Source organism: Hemitrygon akajei, chromosome 13 (genome assembly GCF_048418815.1).
Source record: "Hemitrygon akajei chromosome 13, sHemAka1.3, whole genome shotgun sequence".
Taxonomy (NCBI): Eukaryota; Metazoa; Chordata; class Chondrichthyes; order Myliobatiformes; family Dasyatidae; genus Hemitrygon; species Hemitrygon akajei.
In genome coordinates, this window is record NC_133136.1 from 76692798 (window position 1) to 76714100 (window position 21303).

General features: G+C 37.9%; 1 protein-coding gene across 1 annotated transcript in view; it reads left to right on the forward strand.

Annotated features, from left to right (window-relative positions):
- The window catches only part of adgra3 (adhesion G protein-coupled receptor A3), a 112792-nt gene that overhangs the window by 54694 nt on the left and 36795 nt on the right, over positions 1-21303 (forward strand). Inside the window, exons 3-6 of the mRNA XM_073064908.1 lie at positions 9586-9657; positions 13875-13946; positions 16809-16880; positions 18276-18436. Of these exons, the coding sequence (XP_072921009.1) occupies positions 9586-9657; positions 13875-13946; positions 16809-16880; positions 18276-18436 (377 nt within the window). The remainder of the gene's footprint in view (positions 1-9585; positions 9658-13874; positions 13947-16808; positions 16881-18275; positions 18437-21303) is intronic.

The window sequence follows — 21303 nt, forward strand, 5'->3', positions numbered from 1 at the left end:
CAGAAAGCAGAAGCTACACAGGAATGGCTTAAAAAACAACAAAGTTAATGTCCTGGAGTGGCCAAGTCAGAGTCCAGAAATCAATACAATTGAGAATTTGTGGCTGGACTTGAAAAGGGCTGTTTAATTGCAATCTGTCAGAGTTTGAGCAGTTTTGTAAAGGAGAATGGGGAAAAATTGCAGTGTCCAGATGTGTAAAGCTGATAGAGACCTATCCACACAGAATCAAGGCTGTAATTGCTGCCAAAGGTGCATCTACTAAAAACTGACTCGAAGGTGGTGAATAATTATGCAATTATTTTGTGTGTTATATCTGTAGTTAATTTAAATCACTTTGTAGAGATCTGTTTTCACTTTGACACCGAAGTATTTTTCAGTTTATCAGTGTCGGATAAAAAGCCAAATTAAATCCACTGTGATTCAATGCTGTAAAACAATGAAACATGAAAACCTCTGGGAAGGGGGGGGGGGGGGATGCATTTTATAGGCGCTGTAGATTAATTAACATCTTGAGCATATGTCAGTTAAGAAGAAATAAGAGTTGGAAAGAAACTGAAATTAAAACTTCTGAGGAAAAGCCAGAGAATTACAGTATTGTGCAACTGGCAAGTTCAGAGCAACTCTGAACAAAGCAAGTGAATTGAATTGGTCTAGTAAAGGCAAATACATTAGGGACATGTAAGAGATCCTTAGATATGCATCTGAATGAATGACAAATGTGAAATTATGTGGGTGGGAAGGGTTAGATTTATTTTGGATTAGGTTAAAAAAGGTCAGTACCACGTTGTGGTGTGAGGGCTGGTACTGTACTGTACTGTTCCATTTTTGTCACGTGTACCAAGATACAGTAGAAAGCTTGTCTTGCATACTGTTCATGCAGATCAGATCAGTTCACAGTTTATTGAAGTGGAACAAGGGAAATAATGACAGAATTCAAAATAAAGCGCAGTGCAAGTAAACAATAATGTGCGCGGTCATCATGAGAAGATGGTGAGATTGTGTCCAGTTTATCGTAGCTGGGAACTACTCAATAGTCTGCCAGCAGTGGGCTAGAAGCTGTCCTTGAGCGTGGTGGTATGTGCCTTCAGGCTTTAGTATCTCCTGACCAGTGGAAGAGGAAAAGAAGAGGGAATGCCCAGGATGGGTGGGGTCTTTGTCTAAACTTCTCACTTGCACAGTAAAGCAGAGTCCATGGGGGGAAGACTGGTTTCCATAATATGCTGAGCTGTGTCCTGGAATTTCTTGCTGTCATGTGCTGAGCAGTTATATACTGTCGTCACTGAATATAAATTAACCAAAATACTCGGAAATCTGCAGATGCTGCAAATTTAAACAACACACACAAAATGCTGGTAGAACACAGAAGGCCAGGCAGCATCTATAAGGAGAAGCACTGTCGACGTTTTGGGCCAAGACCCTTCGTTAGTCCTGACAGTGCTTCTCCTCATAGATGCCGCCTGGCCTGCTGTGTTCTACTAGCATTTTGTGTGTGTTGTTAACCAAAATACTCACTACAGATGCTTCACTCATCTGGCTTGAGCACACACAGCCACAGTCACGCCCCCCCAAACGTAACACGTCTGTAGCAAGCAGAGATGTCTCACTTCAAAGGAGTTACTTGACTACAGCTGCCCCAATCTATCCTTGCCTGGACATTGTCTTTAACCCTTGCCTTGCCGCAACTTTCAGAATACCAAGCTATTATGCATCCAGGTGGGCTGTGCTGTGCTGCTTTTATTAAAACTGGTATGGGCCGACTGGGTCATGCCAAATTTCTTCAGCCTCCTGAGTAAGTAGAGGTGTTGTGAGCTTTCTCGGCGTGACAGCAAGGTAGTCTGATTAGGGCAGCTTCGGTGATGATTACTCCTAGAAACTTTGAGTGAATCTGCAGATGCTGGAAATAAATAAAAACACAAAATGCTGGCAGAACTCAGCAGGTCAGACAGCATCTATGGGAGGAGGTAGTGACGACGTTTCGGGCCAAAACCCTTCATCAAGTTTTGGCCCGAAACGTCGTCACTACCTCCTCCCATAAATGCTGTCTGGCCTGCTGAGTTCTGCCAGCATTTTGTGTTTTTATTCCTAGAAACTTGAAGCTTTCAACCTTAACAATGTTTGTTTAGACTAGAACATGCGCTCTGCCTCCCTTCCTGAAGTCACTGATAAGCTCTGTTGTTTTTCTGACATTGAGAGAAAGCTTTTTATTGCAACACCATGTTACTAAGCTCTCTGATTCCTTCCTGTACTCAGTCTCATTGTTACCTGAGATACAGTCCCACTATGCTGTTCTCATCTGCAAACTTGTAGGTGGAGTCGGAGCAGAATGTGTCCATGTAGTCCTGGGGGTACAGGGAATAGACTAGCACCAGTGTTTAAGATAAATCATGGCACACGTGTTGCTCTGTCCTTACTCATTGTGCTCTTTTGGTTAGGAAGTCGAGGATTCAGTTTGGGGGCGGGGGCGGGGTGTTGACTCTCATTGTCCAGAGTTTGGGATGGGCTTTCTTTGGAATTACAGTACTGTATTGAATGCAGAGCTGTAGTCAGTAAACAGTTGTTTGAGTGTAGGTGTGTTTTCTGAAAGAGATAGCATCCATCATAGACCTGTTTCATTGGTAGGCACATTGCAGTGGATCGAGGTTGTCTGGCAGGCTGGAGTTGCTGCATGCAATGACCTGTCTCTTGAAGCAGTTCATGACGGTAGATGTGAGCACTGTGTGGTAGTTGTTAAGGCAAATTTCTTTGATTTTTTTTTAGTTACCAGGATGCTAGTGGTCTTAAAGCAGAGAGAAGGTTAACTATATCTGCAAAGAACCCCATCAGCTGATCTGCACAGGATCCAAGGACCGTTTTCAGAAACTGGTTGCAAAATTGACATTGGTTAGGATCTCCCTTCATTAATATACATTTGTTTTAAATGACAAAACGCACTCTTTCAGGAATGGTTAGTATTCCACAGAGTGGCAATACTAATTTTTAATCTGAATCATAAATCATTTATAGTATTTCAAAAAACCAGTTTATGTGCATCAAACAACATCTTAAGAAAAATCTTCATACTTATTTCATATATTCTCAGTACGCATTTGCAGAGTGAGTCAAAAACTTACTTGCTCAGATGTAATCTAACTTCTCTTTTTTCCCCCTTCAAAATTTCAATGACAAATATAATTAATGTTTACATGGTAACATTAATTTTTAGAACTGGCTAAAATGGGAATTCTGCTCGTTGGGTTTCCTGTTAAATGAACCTGCGTTGTATTAAAGTTAATACTGTCTTTCAACACAAGATGAAGACCTTTGAAATTCTACTGTATGTGGTTAAAAAGCTAACATTTATCCAATACAAAATAGATATTCAGGACCAAAGAAGTATGAGAATATAAATAATAGTGCTTCAAACTGATAAATTTGTGATGTGAAATATTCATCAAAAAATTATTGGTCATTTTTAGTTTTTAAAAATTTATAGCATAATTTTTCAATGAGTAATAATCAAATCAGAGGGATCTATGGCTAAAGAGCCAAACACGATTGTTGTTTTTTTTTATTGAAGGTAGAATGAAATTACATTCCTCCAGCATTTTAATTTCCCATAGATAGATTGTGTAGTAGACTGTGTGAAACTGAAATAGCAGGCATCAATTTAAACATGGTTTCAATTTCAGTAATTTTGATTTTGAGTTTATATCATTGCTTGGAAGGAAACATTTTCATCTGTTAAATTTATTTATTCGTTGAGATATGAAATAGGCTCTTCTGGCCCTTTGAGTCGTGCAGCCCAACAATCCCCTGATTTAATGCTAGTCTCATCACTGGACAATTTACAATGACCAATTATTCTGCCAACCGGTACTACTGTGGGAGGAAACCGGAACACCCAGAGGAAACCCATGCGATCACAGCGGAAATGCCTTGCCAGTAGTGTATGTGTACTTTCTGCAAGTTAAGACTGCATTTAGCCGACTGGCAATATTTTGACTTGCTCAGTTGTAGTCTTTCACCTTCCTCATATTTCCATTTTTTATATACAGAATAAGTAAATTGTAAATTATGTTTCCAGGTTCTAGCTTCTATGAGGAACAAAGCTCTGCAGCTTCACCCTTGTCAAGCACAATGGAACCTTGCATCATTTGATTTGATCATCTTTCATTTTTCTAAACTATCGAACAAGCCTTCATAATCTTTCCTATAAAATAGATCCTTCAATCCAGGAATCAATCTTATGAACCAATGCAGAGTAGCCTCCAAAATAAAAAGCATTTTGAAAAGCACTTTATCTTGAATTACCAAATGGACTTGTTTCTCATTTTCTTGTAATTTTGATCATTAACTCAACTGAAAATATCCTTATGTTAGCAAACTTACCAGATCTCTTCATAAACTTAAAACTCTATTAAGCGATGTCTTGCCTGTTGAAATTTTTCTTTTAAGTAAATCTTTCTTTTCAAAAGGAAGTTATTAACCTTTCTCAAAGCCCAAACCAACAGTCTTTCCTGAACCTGGACATTCAACAAAAGTGTGCGCACACAAAGTTAAATTAGAATCATGGCAAAGAATAATGTTTTTGGGCCTTTTGAGTCCATGTCCTTTCTTTGAACAGAAGCCTAACCAAGCCACTCTCTCTTTCTTACCCCATAGTCATGTAATTAGATTCTCTCAAATACCCATCAGTTCTCTTCAGAAAAACTGGATTTTTTTCCTTTTATTCTTGTAGATTGGGCATTCTCAATTGAAATCCTCGCTAAGTTTTCTTCACATGCCCTTGTATCTCGCGGTTTCTGTCCTTTGGTATTTAACAAATTATTCACTGGGTACAGTTTATCTCTATTGTACCATGATGATCATGTACAGGTTTATGCTATTTACTACTGTCTATCTTTGTTTTGGGGAAAATGACCTCTGATTTTCAAGTCTAAACGTAGGAGAAATCCATACTCTCTCGAACTGTTCGGTTAATCTTTAGAAAGAATGTGAGACTCGTGTACTGGTATAAACTGTTACTGGTTATTTTCCAAATGAGTTATTATTATAAAAAGAGAACAATCACACAAACTACACTATATTAATTTCTTGCTTATTTTAATTCTTACTTTTTATTTAAAATTATGCTTTCTGAAGTTTTGCTATAGATTAGCTGGTCTTTATATTCATATCAGATTAGAAATCAACTGATTTACGAACATCTTCGATAATTCTAAAATGTATTCCTTGTGGCTTGTAAAGTTGTTCAATAATGAATAGTAGAGAACTGGGTTTAAGGGAAACAATTTAAACATGACTGCAGTTGTTTCTAATCGGCAATGACATATTACTGCTGATGCTCTGATGTTATTTCAGACGTGCTTTCCTTGAAAAAATAATGAAAACGAGCAGAAATATTACAATGTGTGACATGCTGATACTTATTCCACAGTTATTTATAAGGAACTCTATTTGTGAAAGCAGTGCTGTTCAAGACAAGCAAGAGATTTTCATTTCTGACTTTGCATCTTGATGTATTGTGCATCCCTGTTGTGCAAAATAAAAGCTATTCTCATCAAAGAATTTTACCTTGGTATTCAAGAGAAATGAGCAGTGCTTCAGCAGATGATTTGCTTTTAACTAAATTTATTGTTTGCCCATCTCCTAATGTGGGTGGTGTCTTGGCAATTGCAACTGTTCAGTTATTAAATAGTGTGACTTTCTGCGGTTTATAGCACCAAATCTGGTTTTGAGCAGAACCAGCTTGCCTTCTGCTAACAATAGTTTTTCAGTGTCATTTGCAAATTAATGGGATTATTTTTGTGTTGTTGCCTTTTTGAGGATCAAGTTGAATCAGTGTTCTTTTCCTGATATTTTGAAGGAAATAATTAGTGTGAAAGAGCCTTGAACCACAGATTTTGCCATTTTATTATTCACTCAATCTAATTGTGAGAAAAGCTAGAAATAGAAATGGATCAAAGCATTTGCATGTTGATGACGGTGGCCTAAACTCAAAGTCTTAACTGTGAATGAGCAATGAATAAATGACAAAAAGGGTGTGTGGCGGTTTGATGTTTATTTTTAGAAGCTTTCTGTATGATGCATGGCTCTGGGGTTGTACCCCCAATGGGTTTCTTTTTTTTCTCACCTTTCTTGCTTAGTAGGGTTTTTTTAATTCAGAAAGATTTTCAATCTTTAAGATAATTTTTTCGAGGCATTATAAGTGTTGTTACTTCGATGTACCTGTGTTATTTTTGAATAATAATAATAAAAAGATTTGAAAAGACAAAAAGGGTGTGTGATATGCTGATATTTCAAGATTGATATCTAGTTGAATGATTTGAAAAGATGTGTTGCAATAAATCTGAGCTCCAGAGTTTTTCATTATTTGACTAGTCTCTTGTGCTACACGCAGCGCTAAAATAACGACACGGAGTCGGTAAACTGCAATCAAAGAATATTTTATTCGAACTTCACAGCCTTGCTTTAAAGCCTCCCTCATCCCGCCGTCCCCGGGCGCGGATGGTCCAAGAGACACGTACTCACAAACCCCCGCAGGCTTTTTCCCTTTGTTGCGGACCTGGCCTTTGTGCCTGCGCGCTGGCTATTTGTGAGCCGGTTCGAGTGCGCTAGGAAGTGGGTCGTCACACTCTGTCCATATGATGATGTGATAGAATGTGGTTTCATATTGTATCTCATTCATAAGAAATAGAAGCAGGAGTAGGCTAATGAGCTCTTCATATTTTCACCTTCATTCAGTGAGATTCTGCCTGAGGTTTTATCTCTGTACTGATTTTCTGTGCTATCCATGAACTTCAATTCTCTGAATATCCAGAAATCTGTCTCAACTATACTCAACCAGTTGGCCTCCATAACATTTTTAAGTGAAGAATTGTAGCGATTCACAGATTTCTGAATGAAGAATTTTTTTTGGTAACTTTCATGAATTGCCGACTCTATTTTGTGAATCTCCAGCTGCAGCTAACATTGTTCTTGCATCTTCCTTGTCAAGTGATGTAAGAATTGCATGTGTCACAGGTCTAAAAAGAACATGATAAATTGAGTTTAAGCTCTACTCAAGAACCTGAACGGCTTATTTATTCCGATACTCTTGTTCAATGTCTGAGCCTCAAACAGAATTTCTGCAACCTTAGACTTACATTTTGTTCTTGAAATATTTCACCATAGGGAAGTTGTTGTGCAGATACTTTATTGTTGAGAGAGGTTCAATCTTACAGCGGAGATGTTCAAAGAAAACATCTTTCTGTTAAGTTAGATGTACAAGATTTCATTGCCACGAATCAAGGAAGGCAGGTATTTATTAGTGAGCGGCCAACAGTTTGTAAAAGTATTCAATTGCTGCTTGATTCACTTCACTTGGCTGGCTGGCATCCTGTGACATAATAATAGTAATTGCACTTCAAAATACCCGTGTATTACATATGATAACCTGAAACAGAGTTGAACATGTGCTGTTTAATTCTTTCATCTTTCCGCCATTTAAAGATAAATGGGGCAGGTTTTCAGATGACTGGATGCTTTATAATATTAGTTTATACATCCTTTAAGTTGGTCTTGTGGCCTCAGAGCAGCAATGCAGCTGCTTTTAGATTCAGTGTCTTAAGCTCGTACTTGTACCAGATAATTAGAGATTTAGCTATTTTAATTAAATTCAAATTTTAATGCTTTTAATTTATTTTTGATATCTGGCTAAGATCAGGCATGTTTATATTAATTGAGATTGTGTTTTTATGGAATAATATTTTAGACGCAAGAAAACAACATTTGACAATACAACAGATTAAAAAAAAAACATTGCTGTGACCTGTCCAACTAAACACAGGATGAAGCAGATTTTAATTACTATGCTTCACATATCTGGAATAACCTTCCAGATGATCTGAAGTCTGCCCCAACTTTAAACTCTCTTAAATCGAGGCTTAAAACTTTTCACTGTAACTTTTAATGAGAATCTCCTGCACTGTAACTTTTATTTTCTTTATTTTTGTGATTTTATTCTCTTTATACTGTCGGAAATTTGTTGATTTTTATATTTTGTTTTCTGTAAAGCACTTTGAACTGCCTTGTGTTTGAAAAGTGCTGTACAAATAAGCTTGCCATAACTTGCCTTGTAAAAATGGGAAGTCATGTTGTTCTTCTGTTGGATCTTATCAATCTTTGTTGATCTATTGGGATAGTCCTGTTTTGGAGAAACATGTATCATTCATACAAAGCAAATACTCATTTGAGATTTTGCTGTTGGATTGTATGAGGAGTGTGTATTTAGCTAACTTTGACAAACAAAAGGAGTAATGCGACAGCTAATAACAATATGGGTTTGTTTTAATAATCTGCCTTGAGAATAACTTCTGAATTTGATATTTCAGTTGTTTTGCAGCAAAATTTGGTGCGTGGAAGATGGAGAGAAAGTAAAAGTGAGGGAAGGGAAAGAGCAAAGCAATTGGAGGCAGGGAAATGAAAGAGGGAGTAGAGTCGTAGGGCACTATAGCACAGAGACCAACCCTCGGTCTGTCCAGTCGGTGCCAAGCTGTTAATTCTGTCTAGACCCATCGACTCACACTTGGTCCCCTTAGACCCTTCCATCCATGTACTTATCCAGAATAATTTTAAACTAAATTGCTTTGATAACAAAACCTTCTCATTTTTTTTGTATTACAAAATAGTACAGCTGGTAAATAGTACAATTTGGCTTGTCCTCTGTAATTTCTAGGCAAGATTTGAGAGTGAAAGGCCGGTAAGTTGTGTCTTGAGTCTCTTGTCTCCACATTCCAATACTTTTATCTGGGCTCTGGTATTTTCAGGCACTATCCTGTTTGAAGGTGTATACGATTTGCATGTCTCAACAAGCCAGAATGGAACACTTCTTTCATAAAGGAGTTTGTCTTTCTGTAATGCACTGCAACAAGACTATCAAAGATTGCTTTTCAGTGATATGTTCACGCTTGCATTGTAGTCCCCTACATAACGTACCTTTGAAGAATTTATCAGCGGAAGGACTGGCAGCTGTAAAAGGGTAGCAGAAATTCTTTGTGTGAGAGAGCATCAAATATGTTACGAGTTCATTTTTTGTTTAAATATGTACAAGATGAAGGCATTTATTTTACTTCTAACAAGTTCACGTAGGAGATAGTAGAAGATAATCAGTTTTGGAACTGTACTAATTGTTTACTATTTTGTGATCATTATTTCCTTTTTTTCCAATTATGAAGTCAAAACAAATTTTATCTGCGTTTTACTTGCACTTTTTAAAAAAAGTATGCACTTTTCCCCCTTATTCCTGCTGATTTGTGCTTTAAAATGTTACTAATACATCTTTAAGAAAAAATGGCCCAGGAAAGAATTTAAGTTGTTCATTACATTGCTATTTGCCAGCAGTAATGATAATTTAGTTGCACATCTAAGTCTAACTGAATACTCAAAATCTTATTAATTAGTACTTTTGAGTCCGTTGCTTGGTGTTGGCAAAGAAGCCATTATGAGAGATGTTTGCTCGTTGGTGACTTGTAAAAAATATCTAATTTTTGGAACCATAGGATAGAAAGAGTGAGAACTGCATTACGACTAATGAAGTATTTCAAATATTGTTTTTTTCTGTTGCAGAGATATGAGAAACAACCTTATCAGTAACATAGAATTAGCTGCCTTCTGGGGACTTTCAGCACTAAAAAGACTGTGAGTATTGATAAACGTGCATACAGGTATGAGGCATCCACTATGTGTATGGTATCATAGATTCAAAGATAAAAGTTCAAATCCCACTGTGGAATTGCAGCAATTTAGGAGCAAAATACAAATCCAGTTGCAGTCACAGTAACTATGAACTCACTGGATTTTCATGATCCTTCAAGTTCAAGGGAAGAAAATCTGCCTTCCCATCCTGATTGGCCTTTATGACTCCAGTTTTGTCAATTTTATTTCCTTAATTGCTCCCCAGTCTGCGGAAACCTGGGATGTTGGCCATAAATCCCAGCATTATCAACCAGGAACGTAAACCATGAGCACATTAGGAAAACTTGTGATTTCATGCTTGGGATTGGAATGGAAAAACATTTTTTGGAGCAATTTTCAGGTGCTGGAAAATCATTATCAATGGGAGGAACAAACTAGGCAATATCAGAAAGCTGATTCATTTATAAACCAACCCAAATTTTTTTTTTTAACTTTGTGGATTGGCAAATGGGTGTGATTGATAATTGAAGACTTGTCCCAAGTTCCCATATTACCTCCGATACTCTCCCAAGAAATTAAAGATGGAAATTCTACCCAAAATACTACTTCTCTTGTAATAATTGTGCATTTCATCTTTTATAGTGCCATTGAATATTAATGTTTTACATGTCTAGTATAGATTTTCCCAATAAAAACACAAAATGCTGGCAGAACTCAGCAGGCCAGACAGCATCTATGGGAGGAGGTAGTGACGACGTTTTGGGCCGAAACCCTTCGTCAGGAGATTTTCCCAAATAGTGATTCTTTGGATTGGTGAAGCTGAAACTCTCCATTTCCAAATTTGAAGGCTGAAATGACAAAAAAAAAAACCAGATCTGCAAGCCCCAGTAGTTTGTTTCTGGTCTTCAGTTGACAGAAAGTATCTTTAGATACTTCACAGTATAGACCTAAAGAAGTGATTTAAGTATTCAAATTAATTGTGATTCTGCAATCAGATTTGTTCATTTGATATGTATGACGTTGCCAATATATTAATTTTAAAACAGCTTTCTTTTATTTGCCACAAGTCTATTCATACCCTGTTTCAACGTTTATTTGGAAAAAATCACTGGTGGTGCAGGTTAAGACATTTTTTTAAATATAACTTTTCTGGCTGCCTTTCACAAGGCCTGCTCTGCCACTCTGTTTATTTGTTGCCTGCAGCCTGGCGCTGTTTCCTTTTCATGTACACTTGTTGAAACTGGTGGATTGCAAGACGGCGAGTACTGCTTACTTTTAAAATTTCTTGGCATTGTAAACTTCCTGGGATCTATCAACCAACAGATGTCTGAGCCAGTTTGTACAAAGATTTAAGAGCCAGTCTCCCTTTTATGCTGGGGGGGGGGGGAGGGTGGAAGAGTTTAAAGAAGTTGGGGAGTTCACCCTGCAGTAGTGATAAGAACATCCAAGTATCATTTGAAGAATGGTGTTTAAGCTCTTGTAAATGAATAAGGAGCTTTGAGTTTGTGCAGAGGAAGAAAATTCTGACACAAGTCCACAAGTTTCGCTCCCCACTCCCCCATTCCCCGTGCTCAACCAGCTAATTTTAGGTGAATTCAGAAGGTAGACCTTAGATGGCCCCAGTGACACGAACCTGAGAAGTTGTCAGGCAAAAATGGCACGATGCGCACGGATCAGACCATGTTTCTCCATGAGCTTCTCTGGTACCATTTGGTGGCTGGCATTTGAAATAAGAATGTAAAACTAGTGTTAAAATCTAGCATGACCTAAGCTCCTCATTTTAGTTGGGGGAAGATTTAGTTTGCTTCCGGTTTATTTTGTGAAACAATGTAGTCTGCGAGTTAGAGGGGATTTGGTTGCAGAACCTACAGAAGCAAATTGCTGTGCAACATGAAGTATGAATTACTTACAGAATGAGATGTCAGCTTTTTGGTTTCTATTTATAAGATAGAAGTATCAAAGTGGGGGGGGAATGAGGAGAAAAAGATGAATTGAGGAAGAGCTAAGATACACTCAATGGTCACTTTATTAGGTACACCTTCTCGCTAATGCAGTTATCTAATTAGCCAAACATGTCTAGCAACTCTATGCATAATAGCCTGCGCACATGGGTAAGAGGTTCAGTTGTTGTTCAGACCAAACATCATAATGGGGGAGAAATTTGATCCAAGTGACTGACTGTGGAATGATTGTTGGTGCTAGAAGGGGTGGTCTGATTATCTCAGAAACTGCTGATCACCTGGGATTTTCACGCATGACATGCCCAAGAATTTGCAGAGAACGGTGTGATAAAGGAATCAAAACATCCAGTGTGTGGCAGTTCTGTGGCTGAAAGCACCTTGTTAATGAGAGAGGTTAGAGCGGAATGGCCAGGCTGGTTCAAACTGACAGGAAGGCAACAGTAACTCAAATAATCACATGGTACAACAGTGGTGAGCAGAAGAGCATCTCTGAAAGCAGAACTTATCAAACCTTGATGTAGATGGGCCAGGACCAGAGGACCACACTGGGTTCCACTCCTCTACCTAATAAGTGGCACTGAGAGTATGTGAGATTATGTGGATATAGAAATAGGTTAATATGAAGTTACCGCCTGTCCTAAACCAATCATACTCACAGCTGTTGCAATGAAAAAGCCTGAACTTAGCTTTTGTAAATCACAATACGTTAACTTGCTGATAAGCTCAGCATCCGATCCAGGGGCTCGCAAAAATGCCTTTTAAGATAATGTTCAACCAAGATGTAGCTGAAAAGAATTACTGGAACACTGAAAAGAGACACATATCTACCTGTGAAAGCTCCCTAAAATTTGGGAGCATTATAAAGAATTAAAGCAAAAGTATTAAATTAATAATTTTATTCACTCATTTTTTAAATGTTAAGTAATGTTAAAGAAAATGAACATATTAAGTAAAAATAAATGTAAGTTGCCTCTTCATAATCATTCCCTACTACTCAGATGAAGAGAGCCACTGTTACTGCTTCACATTCAACCCCTTAGATCAACATATTGATCTCCACTATAGTGTCGGAGAATTCAGCCATTTTGAGTTCTGCCCTTGTTCTTGGCATGAATACTTTGCTTATTGACAAGGGCATAACCAGCAGGAGTTTTGTTGTAGAATAGCTCTCATTTCTCAAAGCTGCAGCTGAAGGTGAAACATTAAAACTGGGAGACAATAAACTTGCGGCCATCTGGCTAGCAGCCTGCCCACTCCGTGTTTGAAGATGCTTTGACATCTCTTAGATAAAACTAGATAAACCCAAATTAAAAACCAGGATAGTAAATTGCAGAATTTCTATTTTAAATATGGTGGGAGATCCAGTACCTAAAAGAGGTGGGCTGATGCAGTTACGACCCAGAAGGTCAGTACGCAAACAGACTTCATTGATGCGATGTCAGGATCAATGGCACCAGGCAATTGATCTTCACGAGAGCTTGGTTCAGAGATGCCAGAGCAGTGTTCGATAACGTTGTAGAGGTGACAGTTCAGCTGCTGTGGGGCTAGCTGGGCTTTATTTTTTTTTTTAAGAACTGGGTTTATACGGAATTCTGCATTACATTTGAAATAAATGGTCTACATTGTACTCCATTATGGTTGGTTCAAAATTATCAGGAGGACAGAAGAAACTGTTCAAGATGTTCTGAAAGCTGCTTTAACATGTTGTAGAATCTGCACAGACCTGCTAGAATTTCTAGTTCACGATTATTCACAATGGTGAAAGGGTATCTGTGATATCTCTGGGAACCTCTAATCTTTTCATTAAAAGCAATAGTAAGTTCAGTAAAAATAACAGGAATGGACCACCACTACTTACTTGTCTACTAACCCATCTCGTTAAGCAGCATTGTCCTGAGTTGAACAGAATCTGCAGATTCAGCTGCTCAGATCTAGAATAGAAACAAGAGATTTTTTTAATATCTACCTAATCAGTCAGACTTCTGTGTAACATGTCAGCCTAGATCTCCATCTTGTCAGTGTGTTTTGATATGGACATATCTGTTCATCTATATAGTGATTCTGCTGGGTACTTTTGGCATCTGGACAGTCATGAAACCTATGGCACAGGAGAGGAAAGATCTCTTGAAAAATAAAAGATAATCTTTGGTATCTGCCTTCATAAGATGAAACGTTGTTTAATAGGATGTAATAAAGGTTCTGCTATTGTATAAGTTAGTTGATTTGACCTGGGGGATTATATTTTTATTTTTCTTGCAGGGATTTATCTAACAACAGGATAAGCTGTCTCAATGGGGAAATGTTCAAAGGCTTGTCCAGTCTTATCCGATTGTAAGTTATTTTAAAAGTTATTTGTAAATTGCTCTTGTTTTGATGCTGCATTCAATATATTTTATGTCCTTAAAATCTTGCTTCCACTAAACTACCCCAGTACTGTTAGTCTCAGCTGCATATTATTTGAACTCTGCATTTTCAACACTCTCTCAAGTAAAGAAAGTTCTTTTGATATTCTTTGTGCCTTTCTTGGTGACTGTCATATTGATGTCTCTTAGTTTTTCCTTTCCACACAAGTATACCTAGCAAAGGATTCCCATTCATAAAAACTAATTTTGTTAGGGTGCCTCCTCGATATATCTAAAATAGAGCTGCTCAGTGCTTTTCCTCAGAAAGCAGACTTTGCAGAGTGCCGACTTAGGGAAGTTTCATTGAGATTGGGGTACCTCAGCACTTTCCTATGCTATTAAAATTCTCAGTTTCCAGTTATTACTGGTGGTCTTTCTTTAGAAATTGTAATAAGCCAAGTGATTAACGAGATGTTACTAGTGGACATTGGTGATGGGATGCGGGCAGCCTACAGAACTTACTACTATACTTCTTCTGAACTACTCTCACTGTCGTCTGCAGCCTATAATTTCATTTTAAGCAACATACTTTTGAACCATCTTAACAAACTAGCGATTTGGCAATCTTCTGAAGGAGCTGGTGGACTTGACTTTCAAATATGCTGGCATGACACCTTTAAGTGGACAAAGGTACATTGCCGTGGCATTAGAGGGGCAGGGGTTGGGGAGAATGAAATGCGGGGCAATGAAACTTCCTCCACTCAGCATCTTGTTAGCAAATGTTATGCTGCTGGAGAGTCAAGGTTGAGGACCCAAGAGCAAGATTGCTGTATCAGAGGGAAATGAGAAATTGCTGCATTCTGTGTTTCATGAAGATGAGGCTCACTGTGGATATGTCGGTAAGGCCCAAGGGATTTTTGATGCAAAGGATGGACCAGACTGCTGATGTGGAGAATGCAAAAGGTGGGGGTCTTGTTTCATGAAAAACTCTGAGATGTTTGGAGGCAGTGGACTTGTCACACTCTTGTTCCCTCAAGTTGGAACATCTAACAATCAAGTGCCAGCCATTCCACTTACCAAGTGAGTTCTCCTCAGTGATCCTGACCGCAGTTTGCTACCATCAAAGGCCACTTAGTCATATTCTTGAGATATTAAATACTGCCATCAGCAAACAAGAAATGAAACTAAGTGACATAGGTGGCAACAAGGCTTCACTCCCAGATGAGATCTATGCTCGCTTTGACTGTCAAAATACAGAGGAACCATCACAAACTCCCACAGCCCCCTTTGAACCTGTGATTTTAGTTTCAGAGGCCAGTGTAAGAGCATCCTTCAGGAGGATGAACCCACAGAAAGCTTCTGGCCCAGATGGGCTACCTGGCCAAGTACTAAAGACCTGTGATGTTCACTCATATCTTTAACCTCTCACTTCAGCAGTCTGAGGTACCCACTTCAAGCAGACTTCAGATATACTGGTGCTTAAGAAGAACACCTGGACAGTGAAGGTACATACATCAGGATGCTCTTCATTGACTACAGCACTGCATTCAGTGCCATCATTCCTCCAAGACCTTGGCCTCAATACTGGATCTTCACTTGTAGACGCCACTCAGTTCAGATTGGTAAAAACGTCTCCATGGTCTCCATCAGCACAGGTGCACCCAGGTTGTGTGCTTAGCCCCCTGCTCTACTTGCTTTATACTTGTGTCTGTGAGGCTAAGCAGAGCTTCAACACCACATTTAAATTTCCATACGCCACCACTGTTGTTGATTGAATCAAAGGTGGTGATGAATATGTGAGGGAGATTGAAGATCTGGCTGAGTGGTTCCACAACAACAACGACCAAGGAACTGATTATTGAGTTCAGGAAGGGGAAACCGAAGATCCATGAACTACTCTTCATGGGGGGGATCAGAGACTGAGAAGGTCAGCAACTTTAAATTCTGCGGTGTTACCATTTCAGAAGATCTGTTCTGATCCAGCCTGTACTGCCGTTTCGAATAAAGTATGGCAGTACCTGTAGACTTCCTTAGAAGTTTGCGATGATTCAGCATGACATCTAAAACTTTGATAAACTTCTATAGATTTGTGGTGGAGACTGTTAGCTGGTTGCATCGCAGCCTGGTATGGAAACACCAATCCCCTTGTATGAAAAATCCTACAAAAAGTATCGGATACAGCCCAGTCCATCATGGGCAAAGCCCTCCTCGCCATTGAACACATCTACACGGAGTGCTGCTGCAGGAAAGCAGCATCCATCGTCAAGGACCTCCACCACCCAAGTCATGTTCTCTTCTCACTGCTGCCATGAGGAAGGAGGTACAGGAGGCTCAGGACCCTCACCACCAGTTCAGGAACATTTGCTACCTCTCAACCATCAGGCTGTTGAACCAGAGGGGATGACTTCACTCACCCCAACACTGAACTGTTCCCACAACCTATGAGCTCACTTTAAAGGATTCTTCATCTCATGTTCTTGATATTACTGCTCATTTATTTATTGTTATTATTATATTTATTTTGTATTTGCACAGTTGTCTTTTGTACACTAACTGTTTGTCACTCCTGTTGGGTGTGGTCTTTCACTGATTCAATTTTGGTTCTTGGATTTACATGTCCGCAAGAAATTGAACCTCAAGGTTGTATATGGTGACATATGCGTACTTTGATAATAAATTTACTTTGAATTTTGGTTTTGGAATTCATTTGTTCTGCATATATTATTCAAGTTTATAAATGTATTGTTTTAATTTGTTGCTGTTTTATATGGTGTTGACCATTCCTCACAATTTTAGTCATTTAAAAATTATTATAAGTGGTGATATTAAGGTTACTGACTTCATTTTTCAGAAATATTTCAGGAAATCTGTTTTCTACACTGTCAGACGGGATATTTAAGAATCTGCAGTTGCTGAAATACGTGTAAGTTGGCTGCATAAGATGATTTGTTTCTTGGCAGTTCTTTACAAAGTTGTGTCCTGTTAACATTCTACTTATTACTATATGAAAACATTAAATTCTGATGTAACAAGAAACACATGGTTTCAACTTTGGTTGATTGCATTAAACAAAATGTTTTTCTCCAGGATAATTCATTGAAGACCCATGTATGTATTTTGGATTGCAGATTTTAAAAAAAGTTCTCACAACTGAGAACTTTGACTATATAGTTTGACTATAACTAGTCAAAACTAGTGTTTTTGACTAGTTATAACTAAAATTGTTTAATTCTGTACGATTGATATACCAAATTACTAATTAATTGCCTCTTTGCTTTACAACCAACCTCAAATCAACTGTACATTTGTTTTTTAAGTGTTATATTTATCTCCTAATAGTAAACACAGAACATAGATCAGTACTGTATAGGCCCTTCAGCCCACAATGTTGTGCTGATCCTTTAATGTACTCCAAGAATAATCTAACCCATCCTTCCCACGTAGCCCCTCATGTTTCTTTCATCCATGTGCCTATGTAAGAGTCTCGTAAATGTCTCTTAAACACCCCTGGCTGCGGTTCCTCAGACCTACCACTCTGTGTTTCTGCTGTTCCTAGCTTTTTAAGGCTTTTTCTTTCTCCGTTAATGACATCGAGCTCTGTGCCACACAATAACTATGATGCAGTAGGGAGGCGAGTAAACTATTCCCATGCTACTCTATCTTCACTATCAACTGCCTAGTTGTATGAAGCATCCTCCTTAATTAAATAAAGCATCAAGATTCTGAGAATATGCTTACTTTAGAAGCAAAACACTAGTCAATAGTTCATGGAAAGAGGCCACCATTGAGTACTGCAATATGAATCATTGTACACGGCTCTTGCAATTGTTTGTATCAAAAAATCTAAACATGGATTTGCTGCCAGATCGCCCACGTAGGTAGTGTGGACTATAAGTTTCATGATTTCATTAAAATCACTGGTATGTAAAATATTCCTACATGATTTTTATATTGTTTGAACATCTTGTATTGTCACAACTTCCATGTTAGTATATAGTGATTTAAATATTTTTCAATTACTCTACGCATAACGCAGTGGAATTTTAGTGTCCTTATATCATTCTTACAGAACTGTATAAAATCATTATGTTCAGACTATGAAATTGTGAACTTTTAATTTTACCATAAGGAAATTTGATAAAAGTTGACCAAAACTCCAATACTGTGGATCAATCCTTCATAGATTTTGTGTGTTAAAGGATAACATTGATCTTGGATAACTTAAAAAAAGTTAACTGGGTGAATTGAGGGTGAGGCACTTGTAAGCTAATATCTATTTGAAATCTTTGCATTTAATTTTCAATTTTATCATTGTCAGAGAATTTCAGACTGACTATCTTTTGTGTGATTGCAACTTGTTATGGATGATTCAATGGATAAAGACCAAAAATATAACTGTAAGAGAAACTAAATGTGCCTTCCCAAAGTCTCTGCAAAGGCAGCTTGTCATGAGTGTTAAGAAAGAACTTTTGACTTGTGGTAAGTGTCCCTATTTTCTCTTTATATTTACACTGTTAACAAATTAACAAATTTTACGACAGGTGCTGGCGGTATTGACTTTAATTCTGTAATACTAATATATTTGCCTTGACTTTATAACAATGGAGAAGAAATTTTGCTGTACAGAACTAGAAGCAATTGCTCATTAAATTATTACCAATAATATTTCTTTCTGTTGGTTGTGTGTCCATTGATTAAATGTTTATCTCTGAAACTTGGACACCTTTGAGATGATTATGGAATTTGTTATTAAGGAGATAATAACAGAATATTTAGAAAATCATCCATATTGACTCTGACACCAGATAATGAAAAGGTATTAGAGTTCTTTATACTGTAATGATATGGATGGATAAAGTGGAACCTGTTGATGTCATGTATTGGGATTTCCCTAAGCATTTAATAAAGGGCCACATAATGCCATTGTACAAGTTAAGAGCTCATGATGTTGGAGGATGAATATTAGCAGAAATAGGGGACTGGCTAGCTAAATGCAATATAAACAGGATCAATTGTTCATTTTTAAGTTGGCAAGGTTTACTTATCATGGTTCCCTTTGGTTCCATTCTGATGCATCAATATTCACAATCAGTTTTGCTGTCTTAGAGGGAGAGACTGGTGTATTGAAGTTGCATGCCATCTTGTACAATGTCTCCCATCCACTCCATAATGTACTGGTTAAGCACAGGAGTACATTCAGCCAGAGACTCATTCCACCGAGATGCAACACTGAGCATCATAGAAAGTCATTCCTGCCTGTGGCCATCAAATTTTATAACTCCTTCCTTGGAGTGTCAGACACCTTGGGCCAATAGGCTGGTCCTGGACTTATTTCCACTTGGAATAATTTACTTATTTAATTATTTATGGTTTTATATTGCTATATTTCTACACTATTCTTGGTTGGTGCGACTGTAATGAAACCCAGTTTCCCTCGGGATCAATAAAGTATGTCTGTCTGTCTGTCTGTCTGTCTGAAGCCAAAATCAAAAACAAATAAAAACTGATGCTAGAAATCTGACAAAAAAATACCTGGTAGGTTAGTGTTAGCATTTCAAGTCAGTACGCTGGAACGGAACCTCAAATATTAAGCAAAACGCACAAAATGCTGGAGGAACTCAGCAGGCCAGACAGCATCTATGGAAAGAAGTACAGTTGGTGTTTCGGGCCGAGGCCCTTCGGCAGGGTTTGAATGCTATCACCTCCTCCAAAGTGAAGCCATGTGTCTTGGCTCAAACACTTGACTGTAGTTTTTTTTTTCATAGGTGCTGCTTGGCCTACTGAGTTCCTCCAGTGTTTTGTGTGTGTTACTTGGATTTCCAGTGTCTGCAGATTTTCTGTTGTTTGTGGTTCCCAAATATTAACTCTTGTTTCTCCCACTACAGTTGCCTCCTAATCTGATAAGTATTTGTAGCATTTTCTGTGTGTGCCTGATTTACTAATAGCACATAAGTAGTAGTCTTCAAAAGGATACAGACAGATTAAGTAAATAAATTTAAAAAAAATTGGCAGATGGTGCAAGGAAATGTGAAGTTATTCCCTTCGGTAGGAGTAATAAAGCAGAATATTATTTAAGTATGGATGAAGAAGAATGCACATAAGGTACATACATTTAGTATGCAGCAGCAGCAAGTGTTAAGAAAGGCAAATAAGATACGGATTTTCATTGCGAAGAGAGTAGAGCAAAAAAAAATCTTGCTACAACTGCCACATTGTTAAGTGAGGCTGCCCATCAGATGCTAACTACAGTACTTGAGGATATATTTGCATGATAAAAGTTGAGAGAAAGCCCACTAGGTTGACTTCTGTACAGAAGGCCTTGCATTCTGAGAGAAAAATAAAATATTCGGTATGTGCTCATTAGACTTTTGAAGCATGAAAAGTGGTCTTATTAAAGCCTATGGAATTCTGAGGGATCTTGACAGTGTAGCTACCAAGAGGATATCTCCAGAAGTAACGTTAATGGTTTTGGGATATAAAGGGATGCCTGTTTCATAAGGAGCTGAGGAGGGATTTCTTCTGTACAAGAATAGTGAATGTTTGAGATTCTGTGTTTCGATGAGCTGAGAAGGCTGAAACACAGATGGTATTTAATACTAAAATAATTTTTGAGCTACATGGTGGCCGAGACGACAAGTGACTGACCAAGATTAGATCAGACATGATCTTGCTGAATGTTATCGCAAGCTTGAGGTCCCATAAAGCATATGTTCTTATTTTTTGAGCAGTATTAGGAAAATTAAATTTACTGGACATGTTCATAGTTAAATATTTTTGAGAAATATATCCTATTTTAAATGATAGGTAAATAAAGCAGCCTTTTAATATAGACAAACTATAATATTCTCTGTTCATTTAAATGTCAGTATTGCTAGTTGTCGGGTTGCATTTTGTTTGGAAGGGAAGGATGTCCTGTCTGCCACAGGACTGCAAAAAATATGAAGGACAAGTGATTCACATTTCTAGAATGAGTTAGCAAATGATCTGTTGTCGTGGGAGTATTTGTGAGGAAAATTCCTCAGCACTGAGTTGTGGAATATGATATCTAACCACCCAACAATTTAAACAAGGCATCTTCAAAGGATTTTGACAGTGATGTCAGCAATGGGTGCTGATACATTAGATGCCAATGATTCATGATACTAGAAATATTTAAAACTACCCTGTTTTTCTAAAAAAAAAAGTAATTCTACATTCTAATGGTCTAGCCTGGCATCTGGCCTTGCCTATTACTAAACTGCCTATTTTGTGTCCTTACCTTTATGGTCTCTGCTCTCCGTATACATTAACAGAATGTCCTAACTCTGAAAGATGAATACAGGATGCTTCATAACTCTTCTCGATTC